This window comes from Mobula birostris, chromosome 8 (assembly GCF_030028105.1).
Source record: "Mobula birostris isolate sMobBir1 chromosome 8, sMobBir1.hap1, whole genome shotgun sequence".
Lineage (NCBI taxonomy): Eukaryota > Metazoa > Chordata > Chondrichthyes > Myliobatiformes > Myliobatidae > Mobula > Mobula birostris.
Genome location: NC_092377.1, coordinates 27,610,899 through 27,630,366, shown reverse-complemented (window position 1 = coordinate 27,630,366; position 19,468 = coordinate 27,610,899). Strand labels below are relative to the sequence as shown.

Below are 19,468 nucleotides of genomic sequence, written 5' to 3'. Positions count from 1 at the left end.
GCCAAGTCACCTTGAACTTCACATGCCTTAATCTTCTGAACAACCATACCTTGCAGAATCTTATCAAATGCCCTAATAAATTTCACATAGACAACATTAAATGCTCTGTTTTCCTCATATTTCTTAGTTACCTCCATGAAAAAATTAGAGAGGCAAGATTTCTATTGCACAAAGCCATGCTGACTATCCACGATCAGCTCATCTTTCCAATGTACATAAAGCCTGTCCCTTAGGATATTTTTCCAATAAATTTCCTACCACTGACACAAGGTTTACTAGTCTGTAGTTTTCTGGCTTATCCCTGCTGCCTTTCTTAAACTAGCTATCCTCCAGCCCTTTGGCATCCTACCTATGGCTAACAAAGATGGAAAACTATCCATCAAATGCCCAATTACCCCTTCCCTTGCTTTACACTGCATCTTGGGATAGATCTCATCCAGCCCTGGGAATTTATCCATCTTCATGAATTCTAAGATATCTAAAATCTCTACCTTTTTAATAAAGATATACTCCAAACTATTATCCCCAACTCCCTGAACTGAGTGTCTTCCACATTCTGTCCTTTGTGAATGCAGATTAGAAGGTCCTGGTAAATTACATCACCCACATTGCTTGACTCTACATACAGATTAGCCCTTTCGTCTCCAAGTAGATTCATTCATTCCCTAGCTACCTGTAGCTTTTAATACATTTGTAGGATGTCATGTCTGCCAATGATATTTCATAGTGCTTTGTTGCTTTCCTAATTCCTTTTGTATGTTAGATCCTACATTTCTCAAGCAGCTGCAGTCAGGGATCCAGCAGTATTGCTAGCTAGGTTTGAGTATCAATAGATTTTTGAAAACTTATTAAAACAATGTTGCTTACAGAAGTACCCATTTCTGTGACTGCGGATTTCAGAAGTAGTAGTCCTAATTGGGAATATTTGATGACTCCCATCAGAGCCGCCTGCAGAGTCACCACTTATTGGTGCCATCTTGATCAGGAACTCAGCAGGTCAGGCAGCATCAACAGAAAGGAATAAACAGTCGACGTTTCCTGCCAAAGCTCTTCAGTAAGACTGGAAAGGAAGGGGGAAGCTGCCAGTATAAGGAGGTGGGGGGTAGGCAAGGAATACCCCTGAATGGCCTTCCATTTGTAGCACATTATCCTCAAGATATTTGGATTCAAAGAAGATGGATAGTTTGTAATAAAGGCAAGATATTTGTATACATTTCTATCAGCAACTGTGAAACAAGTGGTTTTGACCTTGAAGATTATAGTCTGTTGAGATGTAAAAACTGGTGATAAAGTTTGCTGAAATGATCATAGAACAGCAAGTAGATGGAAAGGAGGGGTCAGGCAAGGCCAGCACCTTGAATTTCTCTAAATTTTCTTTGTTGAGGTTCATTTTTATTGATTTAAGTGCTTTTTTTTGGGTCTTTCACTAGTTTATTCTTTGCTAAAGTCTTGATTTCTAGTTTCATCCCATTCTATTTCCCAGCAGGAACTCGGTGATTTCACTTATTTCTGTTTTAATCCTCCTGGAAACTACTTCCTCCTAACTATGGGCTTTCCATATCCTGTTCCAGTCTACAGTTCCTGGCTCTGCATGGTGACCTAATACAAAATTTGTTCAAATAGACACTTATATTAAAGGCAGAACACTGACATTTTCTATGCAGAAAGTAGAAAGGTGAAGAACTGAAGACATTGATTAAAAAAAAAGCTTATTAGAAGGACCAACTAGAAACACGAGATTTTTCAGATGTTGGAAATCCAGAGTGACACACAAAAAATAGTGGAGGGAATTATCAGATCAGGCATCATCTATGGAGAGGATAAAGAGTTGACTTTTCAGGCCAAGACTCTTCATCAGGACTGACTTGGCTCAAAGCTCATACCTGATGTAGGGATTCATTGTTAATTGCTAGCAGGATTTAGCTGAATCCAGGCTAACAGCACTGGGAAGAAAATTTAGAACTTGGGGTTTGCTTTGAACTACATCAGTCCACGAAGATTTACATTGCATGTTCCTAAAATTACCTCAGGAATGTGTTCTTATGGATTGAAGATGTAGTCCTGTAGGTTGCAGCCAAACATAACTCTTCTGTAAATTCTGTAGTAACCCAAGCCATTTGATTTTTAACAATGACTTTTTTTTTCAACTGCACTAAGCCATTGAAGGATATCAAAAACTATTACAAACCCTCAGCAATTCTGGGATCATCTATCTTAATTAGTTTTAAATCAATTTTATTTACAATATAAACTGAAAGATGTGGACATTTTAGGAAACAAATCTTTTTAAGCTTCTTTAAAGTTTCAAACCAGTTATTTTTCATTTAATATTTTATCTATTTCTCTACAGATCAAAAATAAATCAAGTATTGAATTAAAATGTATTTTAAATCTCAAAATCTCAGCTGAATAATAACTGCTTAATCAGAATTCTAAGTGACAGGCATGCTGGAATGTTATCAAACAATATGTGACAAAAATGTAATGCTTTTGTCAAATATGGTTTATTCATTGAACTCTTTTTCTTGTCTGTCATGTCTATATTTGATTGAATTTAAAACTTTCAACTGATCCTTCAGCTTTGCAGGAATATTCTTTGTGATGGCATGGTGAGGGCTGATTGGAACTGAAAAGGGAAGATGTTCAAAGTTAGCAAGAAAGGAATGTGGAGAGCTAACTCTGCCAGAGCTCTGTTCCTGAAGAAACGTTTGGAACATCGTAGTATCATAACCATATCTTCCTTCATCAGGAAGACAGGAACTGGAGATTGTAGCAGCACCTTTATCCAAGCAGTAGCTCTCATTAGATTGCATTATCATATCAGAAAGAGACCACGCAATAATGTCTGCTTCACCAACTTGGCACCTTATCCATTTTCAAGTGGTTGGCTCCTATAAAACAATTACAACAGAGAAGTTGCCAGAAGAAAATTGAATGCCTTAAACACCCATAAAGGAAGCTATTTTCCAAAACAACCTAGCAACCCAAAGATAACAAGAGGTTGCATGAGTCAGTCACAGGAAGGGAATGAGACTTAGACTGCCCTGATGTCCACCATTAGAACATTCCATTGATTCATTCGCAGGGTGAAGATGTTACTGGCAATACCAGTATTTACTGTTCATCCCTAATTGCCTTTCAGCTGAGTAACCAGTTAAGAGTCAGTCAATTTTGTGATCTATCATTGTCATGATTAGGAAAAGGGGAGGCGCAACAAGACCTGGGTGTCATTATACACCAGTCATTGAAAGTGGGCATGCAGGTACAGCAGGCAGTGAAAAAGGCGAATGGTATGCTGGCATTCATAGCAAGAGGATTTGAGTACAGGAGCAGGGAGGTACTACTGCAGTTGCACAAGGCCTTGGTGAGACCACACCTGGAGTATTGTGTGCAGTTTTGGTCCCCTAATCTGAGGAGAGACATCCTTGCCATAGAGGGAGTACAAAGAAGGTTCACCAGATTGATTCCTGGGATGGCAGGACTTTCATATGATGAAAGACTGGATCAACTAGGCTTATACTCGTTGAAAGTTAAAAGATTGAGGGGGGATCTTATTGAAACGTATAAAATCCTAAAGGGATTGGACAGGCTAGATGCAGGAAGATTGTTCCCGATGTTGGGGAAGTCCAGAACGAGGGGTCACAGTTTGAGGATAAAGGGGAAGCCTTTTAGGACCGAAATGAGGAAAAACTTCTTCACACAGAGAGTGGTGAATCTGTGGAATTCTCTGCCACAGGAAACAGTTGAGGCCAGTTCATTGGCTATATTTAAGAGGGATTTAGATATGGCCCTTGTGGCTAAACGGATCAGGGGGTATGGAGGGAAGGCTGGTACAGGGTTTTGAGTTGGATGATCAGCCATGATCATACTGAATGGCGGTGCAGGCTCAAAGGGCCAAATGGCCTACTCCTGCACCTATTTTCTATGTTTCTATGTACGGGCCAGAGGGGGTAAGGATATAAGTGAGCCAGATGAAACCAGTTCTATGAGTTCCACCACCAAGACTCTTACTTATGTGTTTATTTATGTATTGGTTTTAACATGAATTTAAATCCACCAGTTTCTGTAGTGATATATGAACTCTTATTCTGGAACAATGAAGACCCTGTATGCAAATCTGATAACTTAACCACTATACTACCATACCCTGTATGGTATTGAACCTGTGAGGAGACTGTGGACATCTAGCACTTTACCCCAGCGTGGCAATGGCTGATATCAGAGGACACCCATTTAAGGTGAGTTGAGGGAGATGCCAGAAGTTACAGAGGGAGAGGTATGTACCCAGATATCCACTGCAGAGGCAGTTACATTAGGCATATTTAAGAGACTCAGACAGGTATACAGATAAAAGAAAAATGGAGAGTTCTGGGATATGTCAGGGGGAAAGGTTAGAAGTAAGTTAAAAGATTAGCACAACATTCTGGGCCAAAGGACCAACATTGTGCAGTAATGTTCAATATTCTATTGGCACCTGAAAATCCAGGTCCAACAAAAATACTTGACAGTTGCAGAATAGATGGTGAAATGAAAAAGATGCAGAAGATCCAATAACTCACTAGTATCCATGACGTGCATATTTTTTCAGTGCATTTGAGACTACCTTGGCCAAGTTTCAAAGGCCTATCCCAATATCAGGAAGGAAGAGCTTGTCAAAACCAAATAGGAAGGAGCATAGGAGCCCAAATAGGAATCTGTAGGGTGGTGCATTTGTTCTTAACTTTATTCCACAGCACAGCCAAAGCACAAAACTGCACTGGTGCAGCTTTATCATTAACACAATCTGGCAAGAAGTTATAAAGATCCCACATCAACTGAGAAACAACAAGGCTTTTGGAGGATTGGATATTCCTGCTGAACACTGAAGAAATAGCACCGTTATCACAGTTTTACCTCCGTCGACTGGGAAAGAGGGAGCATGACAAGGAGTTGGAATTGGAACTGGTTTATTATCATCACGTGTATGGAGATACAGTGAAAAACATTTCTTGTGTACTGTCCAAACAGATCAAATCTTAACACAGTGTACTGAAGTGGAACAAAGTAAAACAGTAACAGTGCTGGATAAAGCATAATAGCTACAGAGGAGGTGTAGTGCAGGTAAACAACCGGGTGCAAGATCATAATGAGGTCAATTGTGAAGTCCAATTTAACATATTAGGGAAATATTCAACAACAGTGTAGCACTGTCCTTGAGCCTGTATGCTGGCTTTTGTATTTTCTGATCCAACAGAAGAGGGAAGAGAGAATATTCAGGGTGGGTGGGGTCTTTGATTATGCTGGCTTCTTTATTGATGCCGTGTGAAATAATAGTGTCCATAAAGAGAAGACTGATTTCTGTAATGTGCTATGCTGTGTCCTCAACTCTGTGCAGTGTCTTGTGATCATATGCATAGCAGTTGACATACCAAGAAGTGCGATGTTACATTGATAAAATTTAGTAAGAGCACTAAACTTCATCAGCCTCCTGAGGAAATAAAGGTCTTGGTGAGATTTCAAGGTCCTTCAGAGACACTCTAGAAACTTGAAGACAGAAAGAACACAAATTCAACTGAGCTATTTACAGTTGGGCCTCTGTAACTTCCAAACGCAAATGCAAATCATTGCAAGGTATTTCTCAACTCCTCCTCACCCCACCCCCATTTGTTGAAGAGCTATTCCAAGTTGTAGTGTAGATTCCATCCATCAAGGTTAGAAGGGACATGATTTTCACCATGTAACAACTCCAAGAAAAATACAGGGTGTAACATCAAGCACTTTATGTGGCCTTTTAGAACTCACAAATGCATTCAAATCTGTGGGATTTGAGAAGGTTTTATCTTTATCACAATAATATGGAGCATAGTCAGTCTTGTGTGTCCACTGCTGACCAAGTCCTAATACACATTGGAATCAGGCAAGAATATTTTATACCTCCAGTATGCTTGTCAACCTCCCTCTTTTCCAACAAGCATCCCATTGGAATGCATCTGATCTACAGGATGAATAAGAAACTGTTCAGCCTTTATAGCCTCCACTCTCGAAACAATCTGATTACAAACTAATTATTACAGTGCAGTATACACATAATGTTTGCCTTTATGCATGGTTGGAGTCCCAAGTCATTATTCATGGATGTATGCAAGAGAGTGGTGTCATATTCATTATACAATGGTCTCCTAGCAACCTGTCTCACTGCACAACACCACACCCTGCACCTCACAGCAACTAAAGCCCACAATGAGACTGTGGAAAATAGATTGGTTCCATATCTCAGGAACCACATTTCAGTGAAGAAAGGCACTGATGACAAAATTAATCATCTGCAAACTACTCACCATCTAAGAAAGAGTGTTTGAAGCTTAAGGCCACAAACCTGGTACTAAACTCATAGTCTGCTGGCCTTTCTCTTCTGTGCTTCTGCCACATGAACTAGCTGACAGCAAGCACCTTAAAGCACACGAGGGAAAGTGCCAAAATTGTTCACACAGAATTCTCCTAACTCAGGACACTCCTTTCAGCATCGAGACTCTAACTATATCTGCCTTTCTGTGATGGGCAGACAACATCAGCTTGGTTCCTGACACCTGACTCCTGAAGCTGGTAGTTTACTCCAAGCTCCATAGCAAGAGACTTCAAGGACAAAGAAAACTCAAGGATATTCTCAGAGCTACCTTGAAAAAAAAATTAACATGGAAATCCCTGCCCTTAACCATTCAAAATGGAAAAAAAAAGCATAGGAGATGGATTGAGCACAGAAGTTTGCAAGTAACCCACCACACTTCCAACAACTCTGCTTGTGGAAGTGTGTTCAAATCCCATAGAAACCATAGAAAAACTACAGCACAGAAACAGGCCTTTTGGCCCTTCTTGGCTGTGCTGAACCATTTTCTGCCTAGTCCCGCTGACCTGCACACAGACCATATCCCTCCATACACCTCCCATCCATGTATCCATCCAATTCTTAAATGTTAGAAAAGAATCTGCATTTACCATCTCATCTGGCAGCTCATTCCACACTACCACCACCCTCTGTGTGAAGAAGCCCCAACTAATGTTCCCTTTAAACTTTTCCCCCTTCATCCTTAACCCATGTCCTCTGGTTTTTTTCTCCCCTTGCCTCAGTGGAAGAAGCCTGCTTGCATTCACTCTATCTATACCCATCATAATTTCATCTAGGAATTTCATCATAATTCCCATCTAGGAATTTCCAGTAGTCTCAGAATCTGATTGCTGGTGGGATCGGACTGCTCCTGGAGGGAGAGGGGAGACTGCCTTTTGACTGCTGGTGGGATCGAACTACTCCTGGAGAGAGAGGGGAGACCACCTTTCGACTGCTGGTGGGATTGAACTGCTCCTGGAGAGGGAGGGGAGACCGCCTTTTGACTGCTGGTGGGATCGCTCTGCTGGCAGAGAGGGAGAGGCCTGCTGCCGTGCCTCGAGAATGTTATCCAGGTTTTCTGTGTTTTGGATATGGACTTGGACTATGGAGTTTCTTCAGTCCTTAAGTTTTTTTTTATATTCTATGTTTTTCATCTGATCTTTCTTGTTTTTAATTGTGTGTGTTGGGGGGGGGAGGGGTTGAATTTGTAGGTCAATACACCTGTTCCATTTTTGTTCACCTTTTTGTGCAGGGAGGAGGGATTTGTGGGTTGACGATCATGCCACAGTTCTTCTCTTTCCTGGAATAAAAGTTACACTAAAATCTATTATGCATGTTACCACTGAGAGTTGTTTGCATAAGTGCTGGTATTGGGAATTACTCCTTAATAAAAATTTTAACAGCACTTTAGAGACTCAGGATCTCTGCTGTATATGAGGACAGTAGTCACACAGAAGTAATACAAATGTTTATCCACCAAGATGTGGTGAATCATATTACGGTCATTTCATCATTACTGTGTGATCCAAATCCTAGAACAGCATTATGTGAGTACATTCTAAATAAAATAGTGCAAGTAGGAGGCAGACCATAATCTTATCAAGGACAATTAGGGATAGGCAATAAATGCTAGCTGTGCTACAATGCCCATAACCTGAAGATTGTTGTGTCAAGCAAAACACATAAAAATTGCTGGTGAACGCAGCAGGCCAGGCAGCATTTCTAGGAAGAGGTACAGTCGATGTTTCGGGCCGAGACCCTTCATCAGGACTAACCAAAGGAAGAGCTAGTAAGAGATTTGAAGGTGAGAGGGGGAGGGGGAGATCCGAAATGATAGGAGAAGACAGGAGGGGGAGGGATGGAGCCAAGAGCTGGACAGGTGATTGGCAAAAGGGGATACAAGAGGATCATGGGACAGGAGGCCTAGGGAGAAAGAAAAAGGGGGAGGGGGGGAAGCCCAGAGGATGGGCAAGGGGTATAGTGAGAGGGACAGAGGTAGTTTTCATTGGTTCAATGTCTATTCAGAAATCAGATGGCAGAGGGGAAGAAGCTGTTCCTGAATCAGTGACTATGTGCCTTCAGGCTTCCTGATGGTAACAATGAGAAGGTATGTCTTGGGTGGTTGGGTCCTTAATGATGACGCCACCTTCTGAGACACTGCTCCTTGAAGACGTCTTGGATACTACAGAGGTTAGTGCCCATGATAGAGCTGACTAACTTTACAACTCTTTGCAGCCTGCTATGATTCTGTGCAGTAGCCCCGTACTCCCCCCACCCACCCCATATCACCCATACTAAACAGTGATGCAGCCTGTCAGAATGCTCTCCACAGAACATCTGTAGGAATTTTTGACATACCAAATCTCCTCAAACTCCTAAAAAAGTATAGTCATTGTCTTGCCTTCCTTGTAGCTGCATTGACATGTTGGAACCAGGTTAAGTCCTCAGAGATATTGACACCTAGGAACTTGTAATTGGTCACTCTCTCCACTTCTGATCCCTCTGTGAGGATTGGTGTGTGTCCCCCATCTTACCCTCCTGAAGTCCACAATAAGAATGTCTTCTCCTTTATTCAGACCACTGTGTCCAATCTACAATTCAGTGTAATTGCTGATCTTGACATATCAAAATGTTACACTGAACATCTTATTCTAGTAAACTCACATGCTGTGAGTCAAACTCCTCTCTCTGGATCAATTTACAAGATCAAGTGGCCCATCCATAAATTAACAATTTCGCTACCCCAAGATACAACAAGAAAGTGTAAGACAAAACTTTTCATTCTAATATAAAGTTTTCTAACTTGTACACAAGGAACACATTTGAAAATGCCAGTGTTGTTGACAATATTATCACTTTGATAAGATGTGAATGAATTATCCTTGAAAAGTGGGAGAGAAAAAGCCCATTCTATATCAGTCAGCAAACAGCTCGCCTTTTGAAAGCCAAATCACTAGTTGCTTTTCAGCTTCCCTCCCCTTTCTAGATCTTTCTGTCTCTGTCTCTGGAGACAGCTTATCCACTGATGTCTACTATAAGCCTACTGACTCTCACAGCTATCTGGACTATTCCTCTTCTCACCCTGTCTCTTGCAAAAACGCCATCCCCTTCTCGCAATTCCTCCGTCTCCACCGCATCTGCTCTCAGGATGAGGCTTTTCATTCTAGGACAAGGGAGATGTCTTCCTTTTTTAAAGAAATGGGCTTCCCTTCCTCCACTATCAACTCTGCTCTTAAACGCATCTCCCCCATTTCACGTACATCTGCTCTCACTCCATCCTCTCGCCACCCCACTAGGAATAGGGTTCCCCTGGTCCTCACCTACCACCCCACCAGCCTCCGGGTCCAACATATTATTCTCCGTAACTTCCGCCACCTCCAACGGGATCCCACCACTAAGCACATCTTTCCCTCCCCCCCCCTGCATTCCACAGGGATCGCTCCCTACACAACTCCCTTGTCCATTCGTCCGCCCCATCCCTCCCCACTGATCTCCCTCCTGGCACTTATCCGTGTAAGCGGAACAAGTGCTACACATGCCCTTACACTTCCTCCCTTACCACCATTCAGGGCCCCAAACAGTCCTTCCAGGTGAGGCAACACTTCACCTGTGAATCGACTGGGGTGATATACTGCGTCCGGTGCTCCCGATGTGGCCTTTTATATATTGGCGAGACCCGACGCAGACTGGGAGACCGCTTTGCTGAACATCTACGCTCTGTCCGCCAGAGAAAGCAGGATCTCCCAGTGGCCATACATTTTAATTCCACATCCCATTCCCATTCTGACATGTCCATCCACGGCCTCCTTTACTGTAAAGATGAAACCACACTCAGGTTGGAGGAACAACACCTTATATTCCGTCTGGGTAGCGTCCAACCTGATGGCATGAACATCGACTTCTCTAACTTCTGCTAAGGCCCCACCTCCCCCTCGTATCCCATCTGTTACTCATTTTTATGCACACATTCTTTCTCTCACTCTTCTTTTTCTCCCTCTGTCCCTCTGAATATACCTCTTGCCCATCCTCTGGGTCCCCCCCCCCCTTGTCTTTCTTCCCGGACCTCCTGTCCCATGATCCTCTCGTATCCCCTTTTGCCAATCACCTGTCCAGCTCTTGGCTCCATCCCTCCCCCTCCTGTCTTCTCCTATCATTTTGGATCTCCCCCTCCCCCTCCAACTTTCAAATCCCTTACTCACTCTTCCTTCAGTTAGTCCTGACGAAGGGTCTCGGCCTGAAACGTCGACTGCACCGCTTCCTACAGATGCTGCCTGGCCTGCTGCGTTCACCAGCAACTTTGATGTGTGTTGCTTGCTTTTCAGCTGTTATTTTACTCAACATTATGGGTGTAATTGGGCAGCAGGGGCTCTTTGGGCTTAAAGGTCCCGTTACCCTGCTGTATTTCTAAATTAGCTATCTCAGGAGAGAGTAATCAAATAAGAGACATTGTTAAAGAAACTAACAACACATAATGATATCAAATAAAGCACTTCTATAGTATCGCTTTGTGTTCGGAAATTGTCACTTCATTATTAGTAAGTACATCTGTGTTTCTTTTCTTTCCAAAGTCTCTGGATCAGACCAGGAGCAAGTTATGAAAATGACACAGTGACATCGTGCATCCTAGACTGCTGAAGTTCTGCAGCCCACACAATGTAATTTAAGAATGACCGTTGGGGAGTTTTGGTGTCATTTGGGAGTTGATACATATAAACAAGTTGTAATTTATTTTCCCACATAACCAGTCTTACTCAATAACAATTTATTTCATATTTAATGATAACATTCCAACTGTGCCAGCAATCGTAGTTTTTCTCCCACATTCCGGAGACCTATGCGTTAATAAGTTAATTGCTCACATGGTGTAATTGAGCAGTGCAGGCTCATTGGGCTGGTGGGACCTGTTGCCAAGCTGTACCTCAAAATTGATTTCATTTAAAGATTTTTTTCAATGGTGACAAAATACTTTACACAATGATCGTTTTCTATTCATTTTCAGGTTTTAGGTTTATGGGTGATTACACCCATGTGACCAATTAACCAACAAACCCCTGTGACCAATTAACCAACTAACCTGTGTCTTTAGAATGTGGGAGGAAACCAAAGCACCAGGAGGAAACCCATGCATTCATGGGGAGAACATACAAACTCCTTACAGGCAGTGACATGAATTGAATTCCATAAGCTGGCACTGTGAAGTGATGTGCTAACCATTACGTTACCATGCTGCCCCAGAATAAAATTTTAACAATATTTATCCCTCGTGTTTCTTGCTCTTGTTAATGGAGACTCAGTGTCACTTGACCCTGACACTTTGATCTGGCCCATGCCTTCATTAACCTATTTGCCTTTATTACAAGCTTCCTTCTTCTAGTATCTTCCTTATTAAGTTTAGGGTATGAATGTGCTAAGGATTTGTGGGATTCATGGTTAAGGTTAGTAGGGCTATTGCTTATAGTTGGAGTTTGGGGTGGATTGTAGGAATGAGTGTTCAAGTTTGTGGGGTTATGGGCCAGCAGAGGGGTGTGGACTTTAGGGATAGGGGTAGGGATGGGATGGTGGTGAGAGACTGGGGAAGAGAGGGCTGTGGAAGTTATGGATAGGGGTAGGGTTGGGGGATGAAACCGAGAGGCTGGAGAGAGGGTGTGAAGGTTAGGGTTAGGAGTAGCTCCAGTAGCCAATTTCCCTACCAGAGAAAACAGGTCCACAGCAGATGCCATATCACTGGCTCTTCACACAACCTTAGATCATCTGGACAGCAAGGATGCATACTTTAGGATGCTCTTTATCGACTACAGCTCACCATTCAATACAATCATCCCCTCAAAACTAATCAATAAGCTCCAAGACATTGGCATCAATACTTCCTTGAGGAATTGGATCCTGGATTTTCACATCTGTAGACTCCAGTCATTTTGAATTGGCAACATCTCCATGATCACCATCAGCACAGGTGCACCACAAGCTGTGTGCTTAGCCCCCCCCCCACTCTACTGGTTTTACACCTATGACTGTGTGGCTAATCACAACTCCAATGCCATATTCAAGGTAACTGACAACACCACTGCCATAGGCCAAATCAAAGGTGGTGATGAATCAGCATATTGGAGGGAGACTGAAAATCTGGCTGAGTGGTGCCACAACAACCTCTCACTCAATGTCCACAAGACCAAGAAGCTCATTATTGACTTCATGAGAAGGAATCCAGCGGTCCATGAGCCAGTCATTGAATGATGTAAGGTGAAGACAGTCAGCAACTGTATACTCCTCAGCCTTGTTATTTCAGAGGACCTCTCCTGGGTCCAGCGTGCAGGTGCCAATTATGAAGAAAGCACAGCAGCACCTCGACTTCCTTAGGATCTTGCGAGGATTCAGTATGACTTCTAAAACTTTGACACAACTTCTATAGACAGTATAGGAACCTCAGGACTCACACTTCATTCAACTTCACTTGCCCCATCAATGAATTGTTTCCAAGACCTATGGACTCACTTTCAAGAACTCATCTCATATTCCCAATATATGTATATATTATTTCTTTTTGTAAGCTCTCAGTTCATTATCTTTTGCACATCAGTTTAACACTCAAGTCGGTGTGGCCTTTCAATGATTCTGTTATGGTTATTATAGATTCATTAAGTGTGCCCACAAGAAAATTAATCTCAGGGTTGTATATGGTAACATATGTTTTGATAATAAATTTACTTTGTACTTTTATATTAATGGAAACCTTCGCCCACTTAGTCTTAACTGGAAGTTTTTGCATACGTTTTAATGGGAAGTTTACGTTCCTACAGTGAATTGGCGCCATCCCTTTTTTCGCCAATCTGATTAGCCATTGAAGGGAAAGACTGATCATGACAATTTTCAAGTAAAATCGGAAGTGAGGTAGACACAGGTATGCCGGACACGTTCTAGAAACATAGAAAACCTACAGCACAATACAGGCCCTTCGGCCCACAAGCCTGGGCCGAACATGTACTTACTTTAGAAATTACTTAGGGTTACCCATAGCCCTCTATTTTTCTAAGCTCCATGTACCTGCCTAGGAATCTCTTAAAATACCCTACCATATCTGCCTCCACCACCGTCGCCGGCAGCCCATTCCCCACACTCTGCGTAAAAAAACTTACCCCTGACATATCCTCTGTACCTACTTCCAAGCACCTTAAAATTGTGTCCTCTCATGTTAGCCATTTCAGCCCTGGGGAAAAGCCTCTGACTATTCACACGATCAATGCCTCTCATCGTCTTATATACCTCTATCAGGTCACTTCTCATCCTCCGTCGCTCCAAGAAGAAAAGGCCGAGTTCACTCAGCCTATGCTCATAAGGCATGCTCCCCAATCCAGGCAACATCCTTGTAAATCTCTTCTGCACCTTTTCTACAGTTTCCACATCCTTCAGGCAGCGAGGTGACCAGAACTGAGCACAGTACTCCAAATGGGGTCTGACCAGGGTCCTGTATAGCTGCAAAATTACCTCTCGGTTCCTAAACTCAATCCCACGGTTGATGAAGGCCAATGCACCGTATGCTTTCTTAACCATAGACTCAACCTACGCAACGTCTTCGAGCATCCTATGGACTCGGACCCCAAGATCCCGATGCTCCTCATATGTATAAAATAATAAAAGGCACAATTACTGCTCTATATTTTCATTGGCTTTTGAAATAATATATTGACGATAGAGAATTTAATCGTCAATTATGTCCCATTGGGTGTAATTACCAGTTATTAACTGATTAGTATCACTCGATCATTGCGTTTCTCTGTTAAGACAATAGGCACGGAACATTCTCGTTACATACAGTCACCGTGTGAATAAAATTAAGGATAACATAACTGAAAAGTAGTCTGAAACATGACCCAGTCGATATTCCTTCCTTTGGCAAACTGCTATTCTGGCTCAGCAATCAGAATCATCTCCACTCCCTTTTCACTGGTGACGTGGAAAGTGCATGACTCTTAGGAAGGAGAGATTGGGCAAAATTACCAGCCCGAATTTAAATGAAGTGGTTCCAACAGCACACGACTGGCTCGTCGTTGTCTGTAGTTCAGATTACATATCATACAGCTCACTTCCTGAATCTTTTTAGAGGTTGCCTGCACATCGAGCACACAGCATGTCGCAGTCAGACATCAGGCAGCGATGAATTCGGCGAACAACACTGACGCACAGGAGGGAAAGCTCTTCAGCTCCGGCACTTACAAATTGTTGGCGGTCATTGTGGGCACGATAGGTGCCGTGGGCTTCTGTAACAACCTCCTGATGCTGGTGCTTTATTGCAAATTTCAGAGGCTCAGGAGCCCCTCCAACCTCTTCCTCGTGAACATCAGCATCAGTGACTTGCTGCTGTCGATCTTCGGAGTTTTCTTTACCTTGATCTCCTGTGTAAAAGAGCGATGGATTTGGGATAACGGTGCTTGCGTCTGGGATGGCTTCAGCAACAGTCTGTTTGGTGAGTGCGTTTATCCCCTTTCCATCCCCTCCACGGTGGTAGGAAGTCCATTGGAGACGACCCTCTTATTCAGGGGACATTTTCAGAAAAGCTGCGGTGGTGTCGCCGATTGTGTGCAGCAGAAGACCTGGGTTAGCAACAGAAACTCCCTGTGGATCAGCTGGCATCTATAGAGAGAGGAACTGGGGTCTGTCACCTTCCATTACTAGGAAACCATTCTGTGCACCTTGCTTTTTTGGGACATCTGCTTAAATTATGGTTCATCTCCCGATGGTCAGAGATACATCAAACTTAATACTGTATGGACACGTTTTTTTTTATTCCCAACTTCATAAGTAAGGAATGAAAAACTAGAAGACATAGGTTTAAGGTGAAAGATTCAGGAGGGACCTGTGGGGCAGCAATTTCACAGAAGTGGTGGTGTGTACCTATTTGTGAAGAGTTGCCAGAGAAAATGGCAAAGGCGGATATGTTGCTAATAAAATATTGAGTAAATACATGGATAAGAGTGATATAGCCCAAATGCAGCAAATGGGATTAATTTGATGAGTAATATGTTTGGTATGGATGAATTGAGCTGGAGAGCCTGTTTTTATGTTATATTTAACTATGACTCCTGAAGCAACTTTAGCATTGTAAGGCAACTTGTGGCATTTGACAGAATCCTTGTTGACATGAGACAAGTGAGAGATGAAAATAGAGGCAAATTTTGTGGCATGACTTGAAGGAGGAAATTGGCAAATGAAGGCACTCCTGCAATGTTAAAATTATTAAGGTTAACCATGCTCAACAAACACAAACTGGGAGCAGGCCTAGGCCTCCAGGCATCCAGCATTCTATAAGATTATGGTAGATATCTGCTGGTGTCAACTCCTTGTCTGTACAAGTTCCCCATAACACTCTATTCTTTGATCGTTTGAAACATTTATCTATTTCCACCTTGAATATTGGTCCTCCAGCATCCAGTGAGGGAGAAAATTCCAGGCAATCACTACCCTCAGAGCAAAATTTCTGCTCTTCTGTTTTAAGTGACCAACTTTAACCACCTTTGTTTGTGATTCTCCCCCAAGTGAAAACATCTCAATCTGCCGTGTCAAGATCCATTAGGAATTTGAGTGTTTCAAAAAGGTCACCCCTTATTCTTTTAACCCCTAAAGAATACCATCTCACACAGACTGGCCTCTCTTCATAGTGCAGTCTTATTCCCAAGCCTCCTTTAGATTGGCTTAATGATTTCTGCATTTTTGTTTAGGGGACCATAACTCAGCACAGCATTCCTCGTACGCTCACTGACACCCTACACAAAAACTCTATTCTTAAACATCAAAACCTTTGTAATAAAGGGTTTCAGCCTGAAACATTGACTGTACTCTTTTCCATAGATGCTGCCTGGCCTGCTGAGTTCCTCCAGCATTTTGGGTGTGTTGTAATAAAGCCCAATGTATGTTTTTTCCTCAACTACATTTGCACCTAGAAAAGAAGCAATTACAGGTGGGAATGTAGCCAGAACTGGAAACAAACTGTGTCCAACTCGTAAAATTGGATCCTGAGGTCACTTTGAAGAGTAGTGTTGTCAATGGTATTACGTACTGTAGCAGGCCAGGAGAGGAGATGGGAGGGATTGTCCTTTTATAGTCTCAATGATTTATGATTAAATTTCAGTGCTGTAACTGGGAATAATCCTGACTGAAGGTATTTAAACATGTCTGCAAGAATGACCGGTTATGGATCTCAAGAGGTGATATATGCCTAAGGGGAGAAAATTGAGCTTGGAGATGGCAAGGCATTTTGTAAATAGATCAATGGTTTGTACAGAGCTCTGACGTCAACTGTTATTTCTGGAAGGAGAGAGAACCATTAACAATGTAAGCTCCCATAAAGACTACAGGAGGAAAAGTGGATGATTATAATTTTTGTTTTGGGAGAGGACTAAGAAGAAGGGGGATTTCAGCATGAGCTGAATTTTAGATGGGGAAGGAATTTAAGAAGGTTACTTTGGAGCCTGGATGAAAGAGTGTGGAGAGCCAAGTAAGTTTAGTGTTCCCAAAGCTGCTAGTGCTTCAAGTCTTCAGTGACATAATGTACTGGTTCTTTCTATTGGATTTGAGGTCTGAAGAGAGCTGTGACAGACATTTGAGGGTATTTCCAGTAAGGGAAAAAAATCTAGGAGTAACATTTGTAATTCAGGATGATTCTGGAATAGTCTGCCATTAGAACAAAATTTGATTATGATTCAGATATCAGCCCAGTGCTTACTCCTATTACAGCACCAATGAAGTGAAGATATCTTGGTGAATTAATTACAATAGTCCCTGGACAGAGGAGGGTGAGGATTTTAACCATGAGAGGTTTGGAACATTGCGATGTTCAAGAAGTAGTGTAATAGTAAATAGTTAAAACAATTATGCTGCTGAATCCATTCATCTGCATCTTTTGAACCGGTGAACTGGAATAATGATTCTGCCAAGGCTGGGGCAATGGCATGGGTAATGGGATTGGAGCTTCAGAGATGTGGAGGGAGGGCATGGCTAAGTAGAATGATCGCTGCAGAACTGTGATGGATGGATGGCTAAAGACCAGACAGCTGGTATTTTGAAAGTCTAGCTTTAATTGAACCTGGATGGAGTTGTGGTTTTGCTTCAGAGAGAATATGCTTGTAAAATTGTACAAGGAAATAATTGAAGATGGTGTTCTGTTACAGGTAACTGTGGGTTAGTGCAATCCTGGTTAAGTTTCTGGGGAAGGATCGTGGAATAATAGGTTGGCAGTGAAATAAAATGTAACATGGTGACAAAAGTTGAAGTTACTTGGTGTCAAGAATAATTGTGGGGGTAGGGGGGAAGATCTAAATGAAGTTTAAATGAAATTTGGGCTGGTAATTGTGTCCTATCCCTCCTTCCAAAGTGTCACGCACTTCCCATGTCACTAGTGGGGAGGAATTGATACTTTCTAACTGCTGAACCAGAATAGCAGTTTGCCAAAGGAAGCAATATGGAGTCGGGCACATTTTAGACTAGAAATGTACTCTTTTCAGACACATTACTCTTGATCTCTTGAACACTGAACAGTCATTGATAGGAATACTCAGCTTGCTCCTGTAACAGAGCAACAATGAAAAAGAAATATCTTGGGGAATCAATTTTTATAGTTCTTGGACGGGAGAGGGTGAGGATTTTAACCATGAGAGGTGTGGAACATTGAGAAGTTCAAGAAGAAGAAAGTACTTTGGAATCAGTGGAAATATCAAATTATAATTGTATATGTAGCCAGATAGGGTAGCTTAATTTGAAGAAGGGATTGGGGCTCGGGGATTGGAGATACTATCACACCTTCGGTAGGTGTCCATCAAATTCATGATGATGCAATCGTAGAAGGATGGTGAAATGGCAGGACATTCACAGATGACCAATTCTGCTAAACTAGAGGGAAATGTAGGCTGCAATAGCAATAGTTTGATCTTGTTGCAGAATGCACATTAGTACAGGTGAGGGTAGGTTGAATGGGAATGAGTTTAAAGCTACTTTTCTCCACTCAACTCTTCCCAAAAGCCCTGCAAGTATTCAGGATGAGACGATTGAAGAGAGATTTGAATTGAAAGGACGGAATCACTTTGCCATTCGGAGGGTGATGTCGGCTTATTTGAGCTATATATGCATCCGGGACAATGGGGTAGTTGGAGGGATAGGAGGAGGAGGAGTCCAGCATGGTCTTCAAAATGTACATGATGCAAGGAAAACCAGTGATGAAAGCCTGGATGTGCATGTAATGATAGTAAGCAGGAAATTGAGGAGACATCATAAATAGAGAGTGCAGAGGAGATTTGCAAGGATGTTGCCTATATTGGAGGACGTAATTAATGAGAATAAGTTGAGTGAACTTGGTCTTTTCTCCTTGGAGAAACAGAGGATGAGAGGTGAATAAGATGATGAGGGGCATTGATCGTGTTGATAGCCAAAAGTTTTTTCACAGGGCTGCAATGGCTAACACGAGGGGGCATAGTTTTAAGGTGCTTGAAAATGGGTACCACGGGAATATCAGGGGTAAGTTTTTTTTATATAGAGAGTGCTGGGTGCGTGGAATGCACTTCCAGTGGCAGTGGTGGAAGTGAATAAATAGGGCTTTTTTTTAAGAGCCTCCTAGATAGGTACATGGAGCTTCAAAAAATAGAGGACTATGCGATAAGGAAATTCTAGGCAGTCTCTAGAGTTGCATGGTCGAACATTGTGGGCCAAGTAGCCTGAAATGTGTTATAGATTTCTATGTTCTATGTTCTATGTTCTCCGTCAAAGAATCCAGGGTTAAATTCAATGCTTGAATTGTAAAGCAAAGATTGCACAGATCACTGACAATTACGAAGATTGAAAGCACATAAAGTCCTGAAGGGCAGAGGATTGCATGATGTGGTGGAAAAATTCCCCTGGGATTGGTCTTCAGAATGGGATACAGTCAAAGAAAACGAAGTGGATCACCATAAAATGGGGAAGAGCTATAAAATGTACTTTGGTACATAAATGATACCCCGAACCTATGTGTGGTTGGGAATGTAATGCCAGCAGAGCAGTTGTAGGCACCCTAGTGTTAGGAGAAGATCAATGGGATTGATCAGAGGTGGCCAACCTGGGGTCCAAGGAATTCTTGCTCAATAG

General features: G+C 42.3%; 1 protein-coding gene across 2 annotated transcripts in view; it reads left to right on the top strand.

Moving 5' to 3' along the window:
• The first annotated feature begins 14,475 nt into the window (after nt 1-14,475).
• The window catches only part of opn3 (opsin 3), a 39,857-nt gene continuing 34,864 nt past the window's right edge, over nt 14,476-19,468 (top strand). For both annotated transcript variants that reach the window (XM_072267034.1, XM_072267033.1), the window contains exon 1: nt 14,476-14,822. In XM_072267034.1, coding sequence (XP_072123135.1) covers nt 14,513-14,822 — 310 coding nt within the window. In that variant the 5' untranslated portion in view covers nt 14,476-14,512. The remainder of the gene's footprint in view (nt 14,823-19,468) is intronic.